Source organism: Carcharhinus amblyrhynchos, chromosome 5 (assembly GCF_965287045.1).
Source record: "Carcharhinus amblyrhynchos chromosome 5, sCarAmb.v2.hapA, whole genome shotgun sequence".
NCBI lineage: Eukaryota > Metazoa > Chordata > Chondrichthyes > Carcharhiniformes > Carcharhinidae > Carcharhinus > Carcharhinus amblyrhynchos.
In genome coordinates, this window is record NC_137328.1 from 128,075,836 (window position 1) to 128,092,266 (window position 16,431).

At 45.6% G+C, this 16,431-nt stretch overlaps 1 protein-coding gene across 4 annotated transcripts in view; it reads left to right on the forward strand.

Moving 5' to 3' along the window:
* LOC145343526 (excitatory amino acid transporter 1-like) overlaps positions 1-16,431 on the forward strand; it is a 139,936-nt gene that overhangs the window by 27,673 nt on the left and 95,832 nt on the right. For all 4 annotated transcript variants that reach the window (XM_080189777.1, XM_080189778.1, XM_080189780.1 and 1 more), the window contains one exon: positions 1,600-1,804. In XM_080189777.1, coding sequence (XP_080045903.1) covers positions 1,600-1,804 — 205 coding nt within the window. The remainder of the gene's footprint in view (positions 1-1,599; positions 1,805-16,431) is intronic.

A 16,431-nucleotide genomic window follows, 5' to 3' on the forward strand; every position in this document is an offset into this window, starting at 1 on the left:
ATGTTGAGAGGTATTGATCAAGTGGATGCTCAGAGGCTTTTTCCCAGGGCTGAAATGGTTGCCACAAGAGGACACAGGTTTAAGGTGATGGGGAGCAGGTACAGAGGAGATGGAAGGGGTAAGTTTTTCACTCAGAGGGTGGTGGGTGAGTGGAATCGGCTGCCGGCAGTAGTGGTGGAGGTGGATTCGATAGGGTCTTTTAAGAGACTTTTGGATAAGTACATGGGACTTAGTAAAGGGCCTGTTTGTGCTGTAGTGTTTCTATGATTCTATGTTTCATTTGAAAAGGTGCTGCACAGAAGACTGCTACATAAGATAAAGGTGCACTGTGTTACGGGTAATGATTGGTTAACTAACAGAAAGCCAGGAGTCGGGCTAAATGGTGTTTTCTGGTTGGCGATCAGTGACTAGTGGTGTGCCCCAGGGATCAGCGTTGGGACCACAATTGTTAACAATTTGTTTATGATTTGGAATTGGGGACCAAGTGTAGTGTGTCAAAATTCACAGATGACACTAAGATGGGTGGAAGAGCAAAGTGTGCAGAGGATACTGAAAGTCTGTAAAGGGATATAGATAATCTAAGTGAGTGGACGAGGGTTGAGCAGATGGAGTACAATGTTAGTAAATGTGAGGTCATTCATTTTGGTAGAAATAGCTGCAAAATAGACTATTATTTAAATGGTAAAAAATTACAGCATGTTGCTGTGCAGAGGGACCTGGGCGTTCTTGTGCAGGAATCTCAAGGAGTTGGTTTGCAGGTACAGCATGTAATTAAGAAGGCAAATGGAATTTTGTCCTTCATTGCCAGAGGGATGGAGTTTAAAAGCAGTGAGGTTATGTTACAGCTGTATAAGGTGCTGGTGAGACCACACCTGGAGTACTGTGTACAGTTTTGGTCTCCTTACTTGAGAAAGGATATACTGGCACTGGAGGGGGTGCAGAGGAGATTCACTAGGTTGATTCCGGAGTTGAGAGGGTTGGCTTATGAAGAGAGACTGAGTAGACTGGGGCTATACTCATTGGAATTCAGAAGAATGAGGGGAGATCTTATGCAAACGTATAAGATTTTGAAGGGAATAGATAAGATAGAAACAGGGAAGTTTTCCACTGGCGGGTGAAACTAGAACTAGGGAGCATAGCCTCAAAATAAGGGGGAGCAGATTTACGACTGAGTTGAGGAGGAACTTCTTCACACAAAGGGTTGTGAATCTGTGGAATTCCCTGCCCAGTGAAGCAGTTGAGGCTCCCTCATTGAACGTTTTTAAGGCAAGGATAGATAGATTTTTGAACAGTAAAGGAATTAAGGGTTATGGTGAGCTGAATCCACAAAAAGATCAGCCATGATCTTATTGAATGGCGGAGCAGGCTCCAGGGGCCAGGTGGCCTACTCCTGCTCCTAGTTCCTAGTTCTTATGTCCTTCAAATTTGGTTATATGTAGAAATTTTGAGATCTCCTTATTTTGTCTTTGTGAAACACTCTGAGATTTTTCGAAGTTGATGTTATTTAAATGCATATTGTTGGTTTTGCAAATTTATGACAGTGTTTTCCTTCTTCTTGCTCATGTACACAATTGTGATCTGAATGTTTGAATGTGATAGGTATGGCAGCACTGGACAGCAAGGCCTCTGGTAAAATGGGTCTACGAGCAGTTATTTACTACACAACCACCACTGTCCTGGCAGTGATCATCGGGATCATTATGGTGCTGATCATCCACCCTGGCGGAGGAGGAAAGGAAATGATGCACCGTGAGGGGAAGATCGAAGAAGTGCATTCAGCTGATGCATTCATGGATTTAGTCAGGTCTGACACGCTTCCAAACATTCTAACCATAAACCAAAATGCCATGTGCGTGATTGTGTGTGTGTAGTAGTGTGCGTGTGTGAGATTGTGTGTATGTGTGTGTGTGTGACTGTGGGTAGTTTTGTGTGTGTTTGTGTGTGTGTGTGTGTGTATGAGATTTTGTGTGTGTGAGATTTTGTGTGTGTTTGTGTGTGTGTGTGTGTGTATGAGATTTTGTGTGTGTAGTAGTGTGCGGGTGTGTAGTAGTGTGTGTATGAGATTGTGTGTATGTAGTTGTTTGTGTGATTATGTGTGTGTGTGTATGTAGTTGTTTGTGTGATTATGTGTGTGTGTAGTGTGTTTATGTATGTGCTTGTTTGTGTATGTGCGTATGTTTTTGTGTGTGCATATAGGATCATATCAAAGTTGCAGCACGGAAATGGGCCATTTGACTCATCTTGTTCATGCCACCGCACAGCACCCAGGTGCTCTTTCTAATAAGACCATATGATATAGGAGCAGCATTAGGCCATTCAGCCCATTGAGTCTGCTCCGCCATTCAATCATGGAACTTAAGGAAGCCGTTAGGAGGGTTAAAAGGGGTCATGAAAAGTCCTTGGTAAACAGCATTAAGGAAATTCCGAAGGCATTTTATGCGTATGTAAAGAGCAAGAGGATAGCCAGAGAAGAATACTGAGGGGGAATCAATGCATGGAGCCTGAGGAAATGGATGAGATGCTAAATGAATACTTTGCCTCAGTAAAGAGAGGGACTTGATGGATGAGGAATTAGGTAGGGTGTGTAGAAAGTCTGGGACATGTCAATATCAAAAAGGAGATGGTTTTAGGCATCTTGAAGTAGATAAATCCTCAGGGCCAAATGGGATCTACCCCAGAAAACTGAGAGAGGCAAGGGCAGAAATTTCTGGGCTTTGACAAAAATCTTTGTATCCTCTTTGGCTGCAGGTGAAGTTCCAGAGGACTGGGGAATTGCCAGTGTTGTTCCATTGTTTAAGAAGGGCAGCAGGAATAATCCAGGAAATTATAGGCTGCTGAACCTTACGACAGTGGTAGGAAAATTATTGGTAGAGGGATTGAATTTCGGAGCCGTGAAGTCATGTTACAATTGTACAAAACTCTGGTGCGGCCGCACTTGGAGTATTGTGTACAGTTCCTGTTGCTGCATTATAGGAAAGATGTAGAGGCATTGGAAAGGGTGCAGAGGAGGTTTACCAGGATGTTGCCTGGTATGGAGGGAAGGTCTTATGAGGAAAGGCTGAGGGACTTGAGATTATTTTCATTAGAGAGAAGAAGGTTACGAGGTGACCTAATTGAGGCAAACAAGATGATCAGAGGGTTAGATCGGGTGGATAGTGAGACCCTTTTTCCTCGGATGGTGATGGCTAACACGAGGGGACATAGCTTTAAATTGAGGGGTGGTAATTATAGGACGGATGTCAGAGGTAGGTTCTTACTACCAGAGGGTAGTAAGGACGTGGAATGCCCTTCCTGCAGCAGTTGTGGACTCGCCAGCTTTAAGGGCATTCAAATGGTCAGTGGATAGGCACATGGATAACATTGGAATAGTTTAGGTTAGAGGGTCATTAGATTGGTTCCACTGGTCAGTGCAACATTGAGGGCCGAAGGGCCTGTACTGCACTGTAATGTTCTGTTCTATGTACCTGTCCAAGTTTTTCTTAAATATTAAAAGTGAGCCCACTTTCACCACTTCAGCTGGCAGCTCATTCCACACTCCCACCACTCTCTGAGTGAAGAAGCCCCTCCTAATATTCCCTTTAAACCTTTCCCCGTTCACGCTTAACCCATGCCCTCTGGTTTTTTTCTCCCCTAGCCTCAGTGGAAAAAGCCTGCTTGCATTCACTCTATCTATACCCATCAAAATCTTACTCAATTCTATCAAATCTCCCCACATTCTTCTACACTCCAGGGAATAAAGTCCTAACCTATTCAATCTCTCTGTAACTCATTTCTCAAGTTCCAGCAATATCCTTGTAAACTTTCTCTGCACTCTTTCAACCTTATTAGTATCTTTCCTATAATTAGGTGACCAAAACTGCACACAATACTCTAAATTCAGCCTCACCAATGTCTTATACAACCTCACCATAACATTCCAACTCTTAAACTCATTACTTTGATTTAAAAAGGCCAATGTTCCAAAATCACTCTTCACGACCCTATCTACCTGTGATGCCACTTTTCGGGAATTAAGTATCTGTAATCCCAGATCCCTCTGTTCTACTGCACTCTTCAGTGTCCTACCATTTACCTTGTATTTCAACCTTGGTTTATTCTTTGAAAGTGCAATACCTCACATTTGTCTGCATTAAATTCCATCTGCCGTTTTTCAGCCCATTTTTCTAGCTGGTCCAAGTCACTCTGCAAGCTTTGAAAACCTTCCTCACTGTCCACTACACCTCCAGTCTTTGTATCATCAGCAAATTTGCTGATCCAATTTATCGCATTATCATCCAGATCATTGATATAGATGACAAACAACAATAGACCCAGCAATGATCCCTGTGGCACACCACTAGTCACAGGCCTCCACTCAGAGAAGCACTCCTCCACTACCACTCTCTGGCTTCTTCCATCAATCCAACGTCTAATCCAATTTAGAACATAGAACATAGAACATAGAACATTACAGCGCGGAACAGGCCCTTCGGCCCACAATGTTGCGCCGACCAGTCTTATTTTTAAAAAAAAAACATTGACCCACTAATCTAAACCAATCCCTTTTCATCCATAAACCTATCCACCAATCTCTTAAACGCCCCCAAACTAGGCGCATTTACAACTGCAGCAGGCAGGGCATTCCAGTCCCTCACCACCCTCTGGGTAAAGAACCTGCCCCTGACATCTGTCCTATAACTACCCCCCCTTAATTTAAAGCCATGCCCCCTCGTGCTAGCTTTCTCCATCCGAGGAAACAGGCTATCACCATCCACCCTATCTAAACCTCTGATCATCTTATATGTTTCTATAAGATCCCCTCTTAGCCGCCTTCTTTCCAGTGAAAACAACCCCAAATCCCTCAGTCTCTCCTCATAGGACCTCCCCTGCATACCAGGCAACATCCTGGTAAACCTCCTCTGCACCCTCTCCAAAGCCTCCACATCCTTCCTGTAATGTGGGGACCAGAACTGCACACAGTACTCCAAGTGCGGCCGCACCAGAGTTGTGTACAGTTGCAACATGACGCTGCGACTCCTAAATTCAATCCCCCTACCAATAAACGCCAAGACACCGTATGCCTTCTTAACAACCTTATCTACTTGATTCCCAACTTTCAGGGATCTATGTACACATACACCTAGATCCCTCTGCTCCTCCACTCTATTCAAAGTCCTCCCGTTAGCCCTATACTCAACACATCTGTTATTCCTACCGAAATGGATTACCTCACACTTCTCCGCATTAAACTCCATCCGCCACCTCGCGGCCCAGCTCTGCAACCTGTCCAAGTCACCCTGCAAACTTCGACACCCTTCCTCACAATCTACCACACCTCCGACTTTGGTGTCATCAGCAAACTTACTAATCCACCCAACTATACCCTCATCCAGATCATTAATAAAGATTACGAACAGCAGTGGCCCCAAAACAGATCCCTGAGGCACACCACTTGTAACCGAACTCCATGACGAATACTTTCCATCAACCACCACCCTCTGTCTCCTATCTGCTAGCCAATTCCTGATCCAATTAACTAAATCACCCTCAATCCCATACATCTGCATTTTCTGCAGAAGCCTTCCACGGTGAACTTTATCAAATGCCTTACTAAAGTCCATATATACCACGTCAACTGCCTTACCCCCATCCACCTCTTTGGTCACTTTTTCAAAAAACTCAATAAGGTTTGTAAGGCACGACCTACCCTTCACAAAACCGTGCTGACTATCTCCAATCAATTCATTACTCTCTAAATAACTATAAATCCTATCCCTAATAATTTTTTCTAATACTTTGCCCACAACAGAAGTAAGACTCACCGGTCTATAATTCCCGGGGAAGTCTCTATTCCCCTTCTTAAACAATGGGACAACATTTGCTATCCTCCAGTCTTCTGGCACTATACCTGTGACCAACGACGACCTGAAGATCAGAGCCAGAGGCTCTGCAATCGCCTCTCTTGCCTCCCAGAGAATCCTAGGGTAAATCCCTTCCAGCCCAGGGAACTTATCTATTTTCAAACCCTCAAGAATATCTAGCACATCCTCCTTATCTACTGCAATACTATCCAGTTTACAACCCTGTAACCCAGTGTTCTCCACAACTACATTTACGTCTCCCTGCGTGAATACCGAAGAGAAATATTTGTTCAGTGCCTCTCCAATCTCTTCCGGTTCCACACATAAATTCCCACTGTTGTCTCTGACTGGCCCTAATCTTGCCCTAACCAACCTTCTATTCTTAACATATCTAAAGAAAGCTTTAGGATTCTCCTTAATCCTATCAGCCAAAGTCTTCTCGTGTCCTCTTTTAGCTCTTCTTAACTCACTCTTTAGCTCCCTCCTGGCTAATCTAAAGCTTTCCAGTGCACTACTTGAGCCCTCAAGCCTCATCATGACATAAGCCTCCTTTTTCCTTTTAACCAGCGAATCAACTTTTTTAGTGCACCACGGTTCCCTTGCTCGACCATTTCCTCCTTGCCTGATAGGGACAAACATATCAAGGACTCGCAGTAGCTGCTCCTTGAATAAACTCCACATTTCAGATGTTCCCAGCCCCTGTAGTTTCCTAGTCCAACCTATGCTCCCTAATTCTCTCCTAATAGCCTCATAATTACCCTTCCCCCAGCTATAACTACAGCCCCGAGGTTCATGCCTATCCCTTTCCATCACTAAGGTGAACGTAACCGAATTGTGGTCACTATCACCAAAATGTTCACCAACTTCCAAGTCTAACACCTGGTCTGGCTCATTTCCCAGCACCAAATCCAATATAGCCTCACCTCTAGTTGGCCTATCAACATACTGAGTCAAAAAACCTTCCTGCACGCTTTGTGTAAAAACTGACCCCTCTAACGAGCTACAGCTACAGCTATTCCAATCAATATTAGTAAAGTTAAAGTCTCCCATAACAATTACCCTATTACTTTCACTCCTGTCCAGGATCATCTCTGCAATCCTTTCCTCTACCTCTCTAGAACTTTTAGGAGGTCTATAAAAAACTCCCAACAGGGTGACCTCTCCTCTCCTATTTCTATTCTCAGTCCATACTACCTCAACAGACAAGTCCTCATCAAACTTCTTTTCTGTCACTGTGATACAGTCCTTGACTAATAATGCCACTCCTCCCCCTCTTCTACCTCCTTCTCTACTCCGACTGAAGCATTTGAACCCCGGAACCTGCAACAACCGTTCCTGTCCCTGCTCTATCCATGTCTCTGAAATGGCCACAACATCAAAGTTCCAGGTACTGATCCACGCTGCAAGTTCATCCACCTTATTGCGAATACTCCTCGCATTAAAGTATATGCATTTCAAACCATGCTCTACTCCACCCCCCACGATGCCGTGCTTTGCAGTCCTCATCTATGACCCCCTCACTTTCATCCCTGCTACTCAGGATCCCACCCCCCCTCTGAATCAGTTTAAACCCCGCAGCATAGCCTTTGCAAATTTTACCCCCAAGATATTGGTTCCCCTCTGATTCAGGTGTAGACCATCACTCTTGTAGAGGTCCCACCTTCCCCAGAATGAGCCCCAATTGTTCAAGAACCTGAACCCCTCCCTCCTGCACCATCCCCTCAGCCACGAGTTCAAACTTTCCCTCTCCCTATTCCTCTCTAAACTATCCCGTGGCACAGGCAAGAGTCCGGAGATAACCACTCTGATTTGGCCTTAAGTTTCCACCCCAACTCCGTAAATTTCTGTTTAATATCCCCTTCCTTATCCTCCCTATGTCATGTGTCCCCACATGAACTATGACTTGGGGCTGACTTCCCTCTCCCTTAAGAGTCTTGAACACCCGCTCTGAAACATCCCGGACCCCAGCCCCTGGGAGGCAACACACCAGCCCTGAGTCCCTTCCATTACTGTTGACTCTCCTATCTGTCCCCCTAACTATGGAGTCCCCAATCACCAGGCCCAATCTTTTACTTCCCCTACCCACCTGAGCCTTCACAGCAGGCTCACCTCCAGAGACCTGCTCCCTTTGGCTATCTCCAGTTGATCTTTCCTCAACTGTAGCCTCCAGGACAGAAAACTTATTTTGGAGGGGAACAGCCCTGGGGGATTGTCTCCCCGATTGCTTCTTACTCCTCTTCTTAGCAGTTACCCAAGACTCATTTTTAGGAGTGACTATCTCTTTGTAACTCCTGTCAATGTCCGCCTCAACCTCCCAAATTATCCGAAGTTCCTCCAATTCCAGCTCCAGCTCCTTAACACGATCCTCCAGAAGCTGCAAGTGTGCACACTTCCTGCAGGTAAAATCAGCAGGAACACTACTGGTGTCCCTCACCTCGTACATACCGCAGGAGGTGCAGCTTACTGCCCGAACCGTCATCTCTGATACAATTTCCAGGAGGGAAAAAAAAATTTCCCACACACTTATTATTAGGTTAGAGGAGGGGGGAGGGTGGGATACTCTACCTGTGTAGAGGATCGGGTATCCTCTCTGTACCAATTTATAGGGTCAGAGAGACAGAAAAAAACCTACAACTACCGGTAAGCCTCCTAATGACGACTTCCGGTTTCTAGCTAATTTAAAAAAAAGTACAGAAATAACCACCGCTGCTCGCAACTTTAACTAGAAAGAAAAAGTTAAAAATTTAAAAATTTATCTTAATCTTGACCTCCACACATGCCCAAATCGCTGCCTCTCTGTGCTGCTCCACAGGAACAATTTACTATCTCTCCATGTATACCTAGCAACTGAACCTTCCTAACTAACCTCCCATGAGGGACCTTGTCAAAGGCCTCACTGAAGTCCATGTAGACAACATCCACTGCCTTCCCTTCATCCACTTTCCTGGTAACCTCCTCAAAAAACTCTAATAAATTAGTTAAACATGACCTACCATGCACAAAGCCATGTTGACCCTCCCTGTCCATCCAAATATTTGTAGATCTTATCTCTTAGTGCTCCTTCCAATAATTTACCTACTACTGACGTCAAACCTTCCGGCCTATAATTTCCCGGATTACTTTTTGAACCCTTTTTAAACAAAACAACATGAGCTAGGGGGGCTAGGTATAAGACAAATATTAGAGGGCAGTTTTTCACACAAAGGGTAGTGGGGGTGTGGAATGCACTGCCGAGTAAGGTGGTGGAAGCAGGCACGCTAGGGGTGTTTAAGAGTCACTTAGACAGCCACATGAGCGGGCTACATATAGGGGGATATAGTAGGCCTTACTAAACATTGTAGGCTTGGGAATATGTTTTGCCTCAGGGATGTTAGTCTTTGCCTGTTTAATAATGAATTTTTTTGTCTCCACAGGCATTTAAGTCCAGCAAGGGGCATGCATGCGGCAGGTTGTAGTGGGCTGCTCTTGGACGTTGCTTCGGGAGTTGCCTATTGCTTCATGTCGTTAGTGTGCTTAAACTGGACCATCTCGAGGGCAACATGACAGCTTAGAGACTATCTCTGTTGCTGTGCGGACACATGGATTTGGGCCTGTGTCTGTGGGAGTTTGCACGTTCTCCCCGTGGTTGCGTGGGTTTCCTCCGGGTGCTCCGGTTTCCTCCCACATCCCCCAAAGGTGTGCTTTTAGGCTGATTGATTGGGTACTAAATTGTCCCTAAATTGGACCTCCCTGATCCTCGCACGTTAGGCGTAGACTAAAATCATGAATAGGTCACAGACAGTGGGACGGCGGCGCGGGCTCGTTGGGCCGAAGGGCCTGTTTCCCGTGCTGTGTTGTTCTTTGTTCTTTGTTTGTTTGTTAGCTACTCTCCAATCATCTGGCACCTCACCCATGGATACCGACATTTTAAATATATCTGCCAGGGCACCTGTAATTTCAACACTAGTCTCCTCCAAGGTCTGAGGGGATACCCTGTCCGGTCCTGGGGATTTATCTACTCTGATTTGCCTCCCCTTTAATCTGTATATATTCCATGACCTCCCTGCTTGTTTACCTCATTTCCGTAGACTCCATGCCAGTTTCCTTCGTAAATACGGATGCAAAAAACACATTTAATATCTCCCCCATTTCTTTTGGTTCCACACAAAGCCGACCACTCTGATGTTCAAGAGAACCAATTTTATCTCTTACTATCCTTTTGCTCTTAATATACCTGTAGAAGCTCTTAGGATTATCCTTCACCTTCACTGTCAAAGCAACCTCATGTCTTCTTTTAGCCCTCCTGATTTCTTTTTTAAGTAGTTCCTTGCACTTTTTATACTCCTCAAGCATCTTATTTGTTCCCTGTTGCCTATACATGTCATACATCTTTCTCTTCTTCTTTATCAGAGTTGCAATATCCCTCAAGAACCAAGCTTCCTTATTCTTATTCACTTTGCCTTTAATCCTGACAGGAACATACAAACTCTGCACTCTCAAAATTTCTCCTTTGAAGGCCTCCCACTTACCAATCACATCCTTGCAAGAGAACAGCCTGTCCCAATCCACACTTTTTAGATCCTTTCTCTTTCTTTAAATTTGGCCTTTATCCAGTTCAGAACCTCAACCCGAGGACCAGATCTATCTTTATCCATGATCAAGTTGAAACTAATGGCGTTATGATCACTGGAACCAAAGTGTTCCCCGACACACATTTCCGTCATGTGTCCTAACTTATTTCCTAATAGGAGATCTAATATTGCATCCTCTCTAGCTGGTACCTCTATATATTGATTTAGAAAATTTTCCTGAACATATTTTACCAACTCCACATTGTCTAGACCTTTAACAGTATGGGAGTCCCAATCTGTAAAAATTAAAATCCCCTACTATCACAACTTTATATTTCCGGCAGTTGGCTGCTATCTCTCTGCAGATTTGCTCCTTGCTGACTATTGGATGGCCTATAATACAACCCCATTAATGTGGTCATACCTTTCCTGTTTCTCAGCTCCACCCATATGGCCTCCTTAGACAAGCCCTCTAATCTGTTCTGCCTGAGTACTGCTGCAACATTTTCCCTGACTAGCAATGTCACCTACCCCCCGCACCCCCCCACCCCAACCTTCATCCCTCTGCCTCTATCTCGTCTTGGGTAGGTGGGACCTCTACAAAAGGGATGGTCCGCACCTGAACCAGAGGGGTACCAATATCTTGGGGGGAAAATTTGCCAATGCTATTCGGGAGGGTTTAAACTGATTCAGAAGGGGAATGGGAACCTGAATTGTAGCTCCAATGTACAGGAGGATGAGAATAGGGAGGTCATGGATAAGGTTTCTAGGTCACAGCAGTGTATTGGCAGGTGGGAGGGTGGTTTGAAGTGTGTATACTTTAATGCTAGGAGCATACGCAATATGGTGGATAAACTTGCAGCCTGGATTGGTACCTGGGACTTCGATGTTGTGGCCATTAGAGACATGGATAGAACAGGGACAGGAATGGTTGCTGCAGGTTCCGGGGTTCAGATGTTTCAGTCAGAGCAGAGAAGGTGGTAGAAGAGGGGAAGACGGGGAGGTGTGGCATTGTTAGTCAAGGACAGTATTATGGTGGCAGAAAGGATGTTTGATGTGGACCTGTCTATTGAGGTAGTATGGGCTGAGATTAGAAACAGGAAAGGAGAGGTCACCCTGCTGGGAGTTTTTTATAGGCCTCCAAAAAGTTCCAGAGATGTACAGGAAAGGATTGCAAAGATGATCCTGGATAGGTGCAAAAGTAACAGGGTAGTTGTTATGGGGGACTTTAACTTCACTATCAATTGGAAAAGCTATAGTTCAAGTATATTAGAGGGGTCAGTTTTTGTCCAATGTGTGCAGGAAGGTTTCCTGACACAGTATGTAGATAGGCCAACAAGAGGTGAGGTTACATTGGATTTGGTACTGGGTAATGAACCAGACCAGGTGTTAGACTTGGAGGTAGGTGAGCACTTTGGTGATAGTGACCACAATTCGGTTACGTTTACCTTAGAGATGGAAAGGGACAGGTATATACCGAAGGGCAGAAGTTACAGCTGGGGGAAAGGTAATTATGAAGCTATTAGGCGAGATTTAGGACACACAGTTTGAAGAAGAAAACTGCAGGGGCTGGGAACAACTGAAATGTGGAGCTTATTCAAGGAACAGCTACTGCGAGTCCTTGAGAAATATGTACCTGTCAGGCAGGGAGGAAGTCGTCGAGCGAGGGAACCGTGGTGTAACTAAAGAAGTTGAATCTCTGGTGAAGAGGAAGAAGGAGGCTTATGTAAAGATGAGACGTGAAGGCTCAGTTAGGGCACTGGATAGTTACAAATTAGCCAGGAAGGAGCTAAAGAGAGAGTTAAGAAGAGCTAGAAGAGGACATGAGAAGACTTTGGTAGGTAGGATCAAGGAAAATCCTAAAGCTTTCTATAGGTATGTCAGGAATAAAAGATTGATTAGGGCAAGATTAGGGCCAGTCAGGGACAGTAGTGGGAAGTTGTGCGTGGAGCCTGAAGATATAGGAGAGGCACTAAATGAATATTTTTCGTCAGTATTCACACAGGAAAAAGCCAATGTAGTCGAGGAGAATACTGAGATACAGGCTTTTAGACTAGACGGGATTGAGGTACATGAGGAGGAGGTGTTAGCATTTCTTGAGAGTATGAAAATAGATAAGTCCCCTGGGCCGGATGGGATTTATCCTAGGATTCTCTAGGAGGCTAGGGAGGAGATTGCAGAGCCTTTGGCTTTGATCTTTATGTCGTCATTGGCTACAGGTATAGTGCCGGAAGACTGGAGGATAGCAAATAGAACATAGAACATAGAACATTACAGCGCAGAACAGGCCCTTCGGCCCACGATGTTGCGCCGACCAGTTACAAAAACAATGACCCACTAGCCAAATGTTGTCCCCTTGTTCAAGAAGGGGAGTAGAGACCATCCTGGGAATTATAGACCGGTGAGCCTTACTTCTGTGGTGGTCAAAGTTTTGGAAAGGATTATAAGAGATAGGATTTATAATCATCTAGAGAGAAATAAATTGATTAGGGATAATCAACACGGTTTTGTGAAGGGTAGATCGTGCCTCACAAACCTTATTGAGCTCTTTGAGAAGGTGACCAAAGAGGTGGATAAGGGTAAGGCAGTTGACGTGGTGTATATGGATTTTAGCAAAGCGTTTGATAAGGTTCCCCATGGTAGGCTACTGCAGAAAATGCAGATGCATGGGATTAAGGGTGATTTAGCTGTTTGGATCAGGAATTGGCTCGCTGATAGAAGACAGAGGGTGATGGTTGATGGGAAATATTCAACCTGGAGCTCAGTTACTAGTGGTGCTCTGCTCTGGCACTCTGGTTCCCATCCCCCTGCAAATCTAGTTTAAACCCTCCCCAATAACACTAGCAAACTTCCCTGCAAGTATATTGGTCCCCTTGTAGTCCAGGTGTAACCTGTCTCTCTTGTATAGGTCCCACCTGCCCCAGAAGAGGTCCCAATGATCTAGAAATCTGAAACCCTGCCCCCTACACCAGTTTCTCAGCCACATGTTCATCTGCCTGAGCATCCCACTCTTACCCTCACTGGCATGTGGCACAGGTAACAATCCTGAGATTAATACCCTCGGGGTCTTGCTTTTTAATTTCCTACCAAGCTCTCTATACTCACTTTTCAGGAACTCCACACTCTTGCTTCCTATGTCATTGGTACCGATGTGTACCACGGCATCTGGCTGATTACCCTCCCACTTCAGAATGCTGTGCCAGCAATCAGAGACATGCCTGACCCTGGCACCCAGGAAGCAACAAACCATCCAAGAGTCTCTGTCATGATCACAGAACCTCCTGTCTGTACCTCTGACTATTGCGTCCCTTATCACTACTGCTCTCCTCTTCTTCCCCCTCCCTTCTGTGCTGTAGAACCAGGCTCAGTGCCAGAGATCTGGCTGCCGTGGCTTGTCCCAGGTAAAGCATCCTCCACAACAGTATCCAAAGCAGTATACCTATTATGGGGGGGAATGGCCACAGGGGAACCCTGCTTTGCCTGCCCTTTCCCCTTCTCTCGCCTGACGGTAACCCAATTACCTGTGCTCTGTGCCTTTGGCGTAACTACCTCCCTGAAGCTACTATGCTACTATTTATAAACTTCTCATTTTCCCAAATGATCCAGAGGTCATCCAGCTCCTGCTCCAGTTCCCTAATGTGGTTTGTTAGGAGCTGCAGCTGGATGCACCTCCCACAGGTGTCATTGACTTCCCACATCCACCAAGAAGAGCATTCCAACATTCTGCCTGGCATTTTTTCTATTCTTTCTACTCCTAAATGGTAGAACTCTTAGGAGTATTGACAGGTAGAGGGATTTGGACGTACCTGTCCACCGATCACTGAAAGTGGCAATGCAGGTGGATAAGGTAGTCAAGAAAGCATACGGCATACTTGCCTTCATTGGTTGGGGCATTGAGTATAAAAACTGGCGGGTCATGCTGCAGCTGTACAGAACCTTAGTTAGGCCTCATTTGGAATACTGTGTTCAATTCTGGTCACCACACCACCAGAAGGATGTGATGCTTGGAGACAGTACAGAAGAGGTTTACCAAGATGTTGTCTGGTCTGGAGGCTATTACAGTAAAAAGTCTGACAACACCAGGTTTTAGTCCAACCTATTTATTTGATAATATTCTCACTAGCTTTCGAGGGGAAAGCCTCTTCGTCAGGTGAATGGAGAGTTCTGGCCTCAGACAGAGCATATAAAGCACAGGTCTGTGCTTTATATGCTCTGTCTGAGGCCAGAACTCTCCATTCACCTGACGAAGAGGCTTTCCCCTCGAAAGCTAGTGAGAATATTATCAAATAAATAGGTTGGACTAAAACCTGGTGTTGTCAGACTTTTTACTGTGTTTACGCCAGTCCAACGCCGGCATACCCACATCTGGAGGCTATTAGCCATGAGGAGAGGTTGGGTAAACTCAGTTTGTTCTCACTGGAATGATGGAGGTTGAGGGGTAACCTATAGAGGTTTACGAGATTATAAGTGGCATGGACAGAGTGGGTAGTCAGATGCTCTTTCCTAGGGTAGAAAGGTCAAGTACTAGGGGACATAGATTTAAGGTACGTGGGGAAGAGTTTAGAGGAGATGTGCAAGGCAAGTTTTTTACACAGAGGGTGATGAATTTCTGGAGCACGCTGCCTGGGGAGGTGGTGGCAGCAGGTACGCTAGTGGCATTTAACGGCCACCTAGACAAATACATGAATAAGACAAGAATAGAAGGATACGCATTCTAAGTGCATTCAGTTATAGCTTAGGCAGGCATCATGATCAGTGCAGGCTTGGAGGGCTGAAGGGCCTGTTCCTGAGCTGTACTGCTCTTTGAATCTCATCCACATTTTCCTGTCTTCTTCCCGTAACCCTTGACCCCCTTATTGATCAAGAATCTATCTCTGTACTAAAGACTCGATGACGTGGCCTCCACAGCCCTCTGTGGCAATGAGTTCCACAGATTCAGTGCTCTCTGGCTGAAGAGATTCCTCTTCATCTCTGTTTTAAAGGACCGTCCCTTCACTCTGAGGTCCTCGAGTTTGAATTTCTCCCAGCAGTGGAAATATCCTCTTCCTGTACTCTGCCTTCCCACCTTGCTGCACTCACCCATAGCTCTGTAGCTTACAGCCTTATGTGATTGTGAGTGTGTGCGATTGCACACGAGGCACAGTGGTTAGCACTGCTGCCTCACAGTGCCAGGGACCCAAGTTAGATTCCAGCCTTGGGTGACTGTATAGCCTTGGGTGACTATATAGATGATCTGGAGGAGGGAACCGAGTGCAGGGTGTCGAAATTTGCTGATGACACCAAGATTGGGGGAAAGGCAAATTGTGCGGAGGGTGTGGAGAGTCTGCAAAAGGATCTAGATAGGCTGGGCGAATGGGCCAGGAAATGGCAAATGGAATTTAATGTTGGCAAGTGTGAGGTGGTCCACTTTGGTAGGAAGAATGGTAGGAAGGACTATTACTTACGTGGCGAAAAACTGCAGCAGGCGACGGTGCAGAGGGACCTCGGGGTCCTTGTGCATGAGTCGCAAAAACCCAGCTTGCAGGTGCAGCAGGTGGTCAGGAAGGCGAATGGGATGCTGGCCTTCATAGCGAGGGGGATTGAATATAAAAGTAGGGAGGTCTTGTTGCAGCTGTATAGGGCATTGGTGAGGCCGCAGCTGGAGTGCTGTGTGCAGTTTTGGGCGCTGCACCTGCGCAAGGATATTTTGGCCCTGGAGGGAGTGCAGAGGAGGTTTACTAGGCTGATACCGGAGTTGAGGGGATTGAGCTATGAGGAGAGGCTGAATAAACTAGGCTTGTACTCGTTAGAGTTTAGAAGAATGAGGGGAGATCTCATTGAGACGTATAAGATGATGACTGGGATGGATAGGATAGAGGTGGAGAGACTCTTCCCGCTCAAAAAAGACAGTAGGACTAGGGGGCACAGCCTCAAGATAAAGGGGAGGCGGTTTAGAACGGAGTTGAGGAGGAACTTCTTCACTCAAAGGGTGGTGAATCTCTGGAATTCTCTGCCTGTTGAAGTGGTGGAGGCTGCCTCGCTAAATATTTTTAAGACGCGGG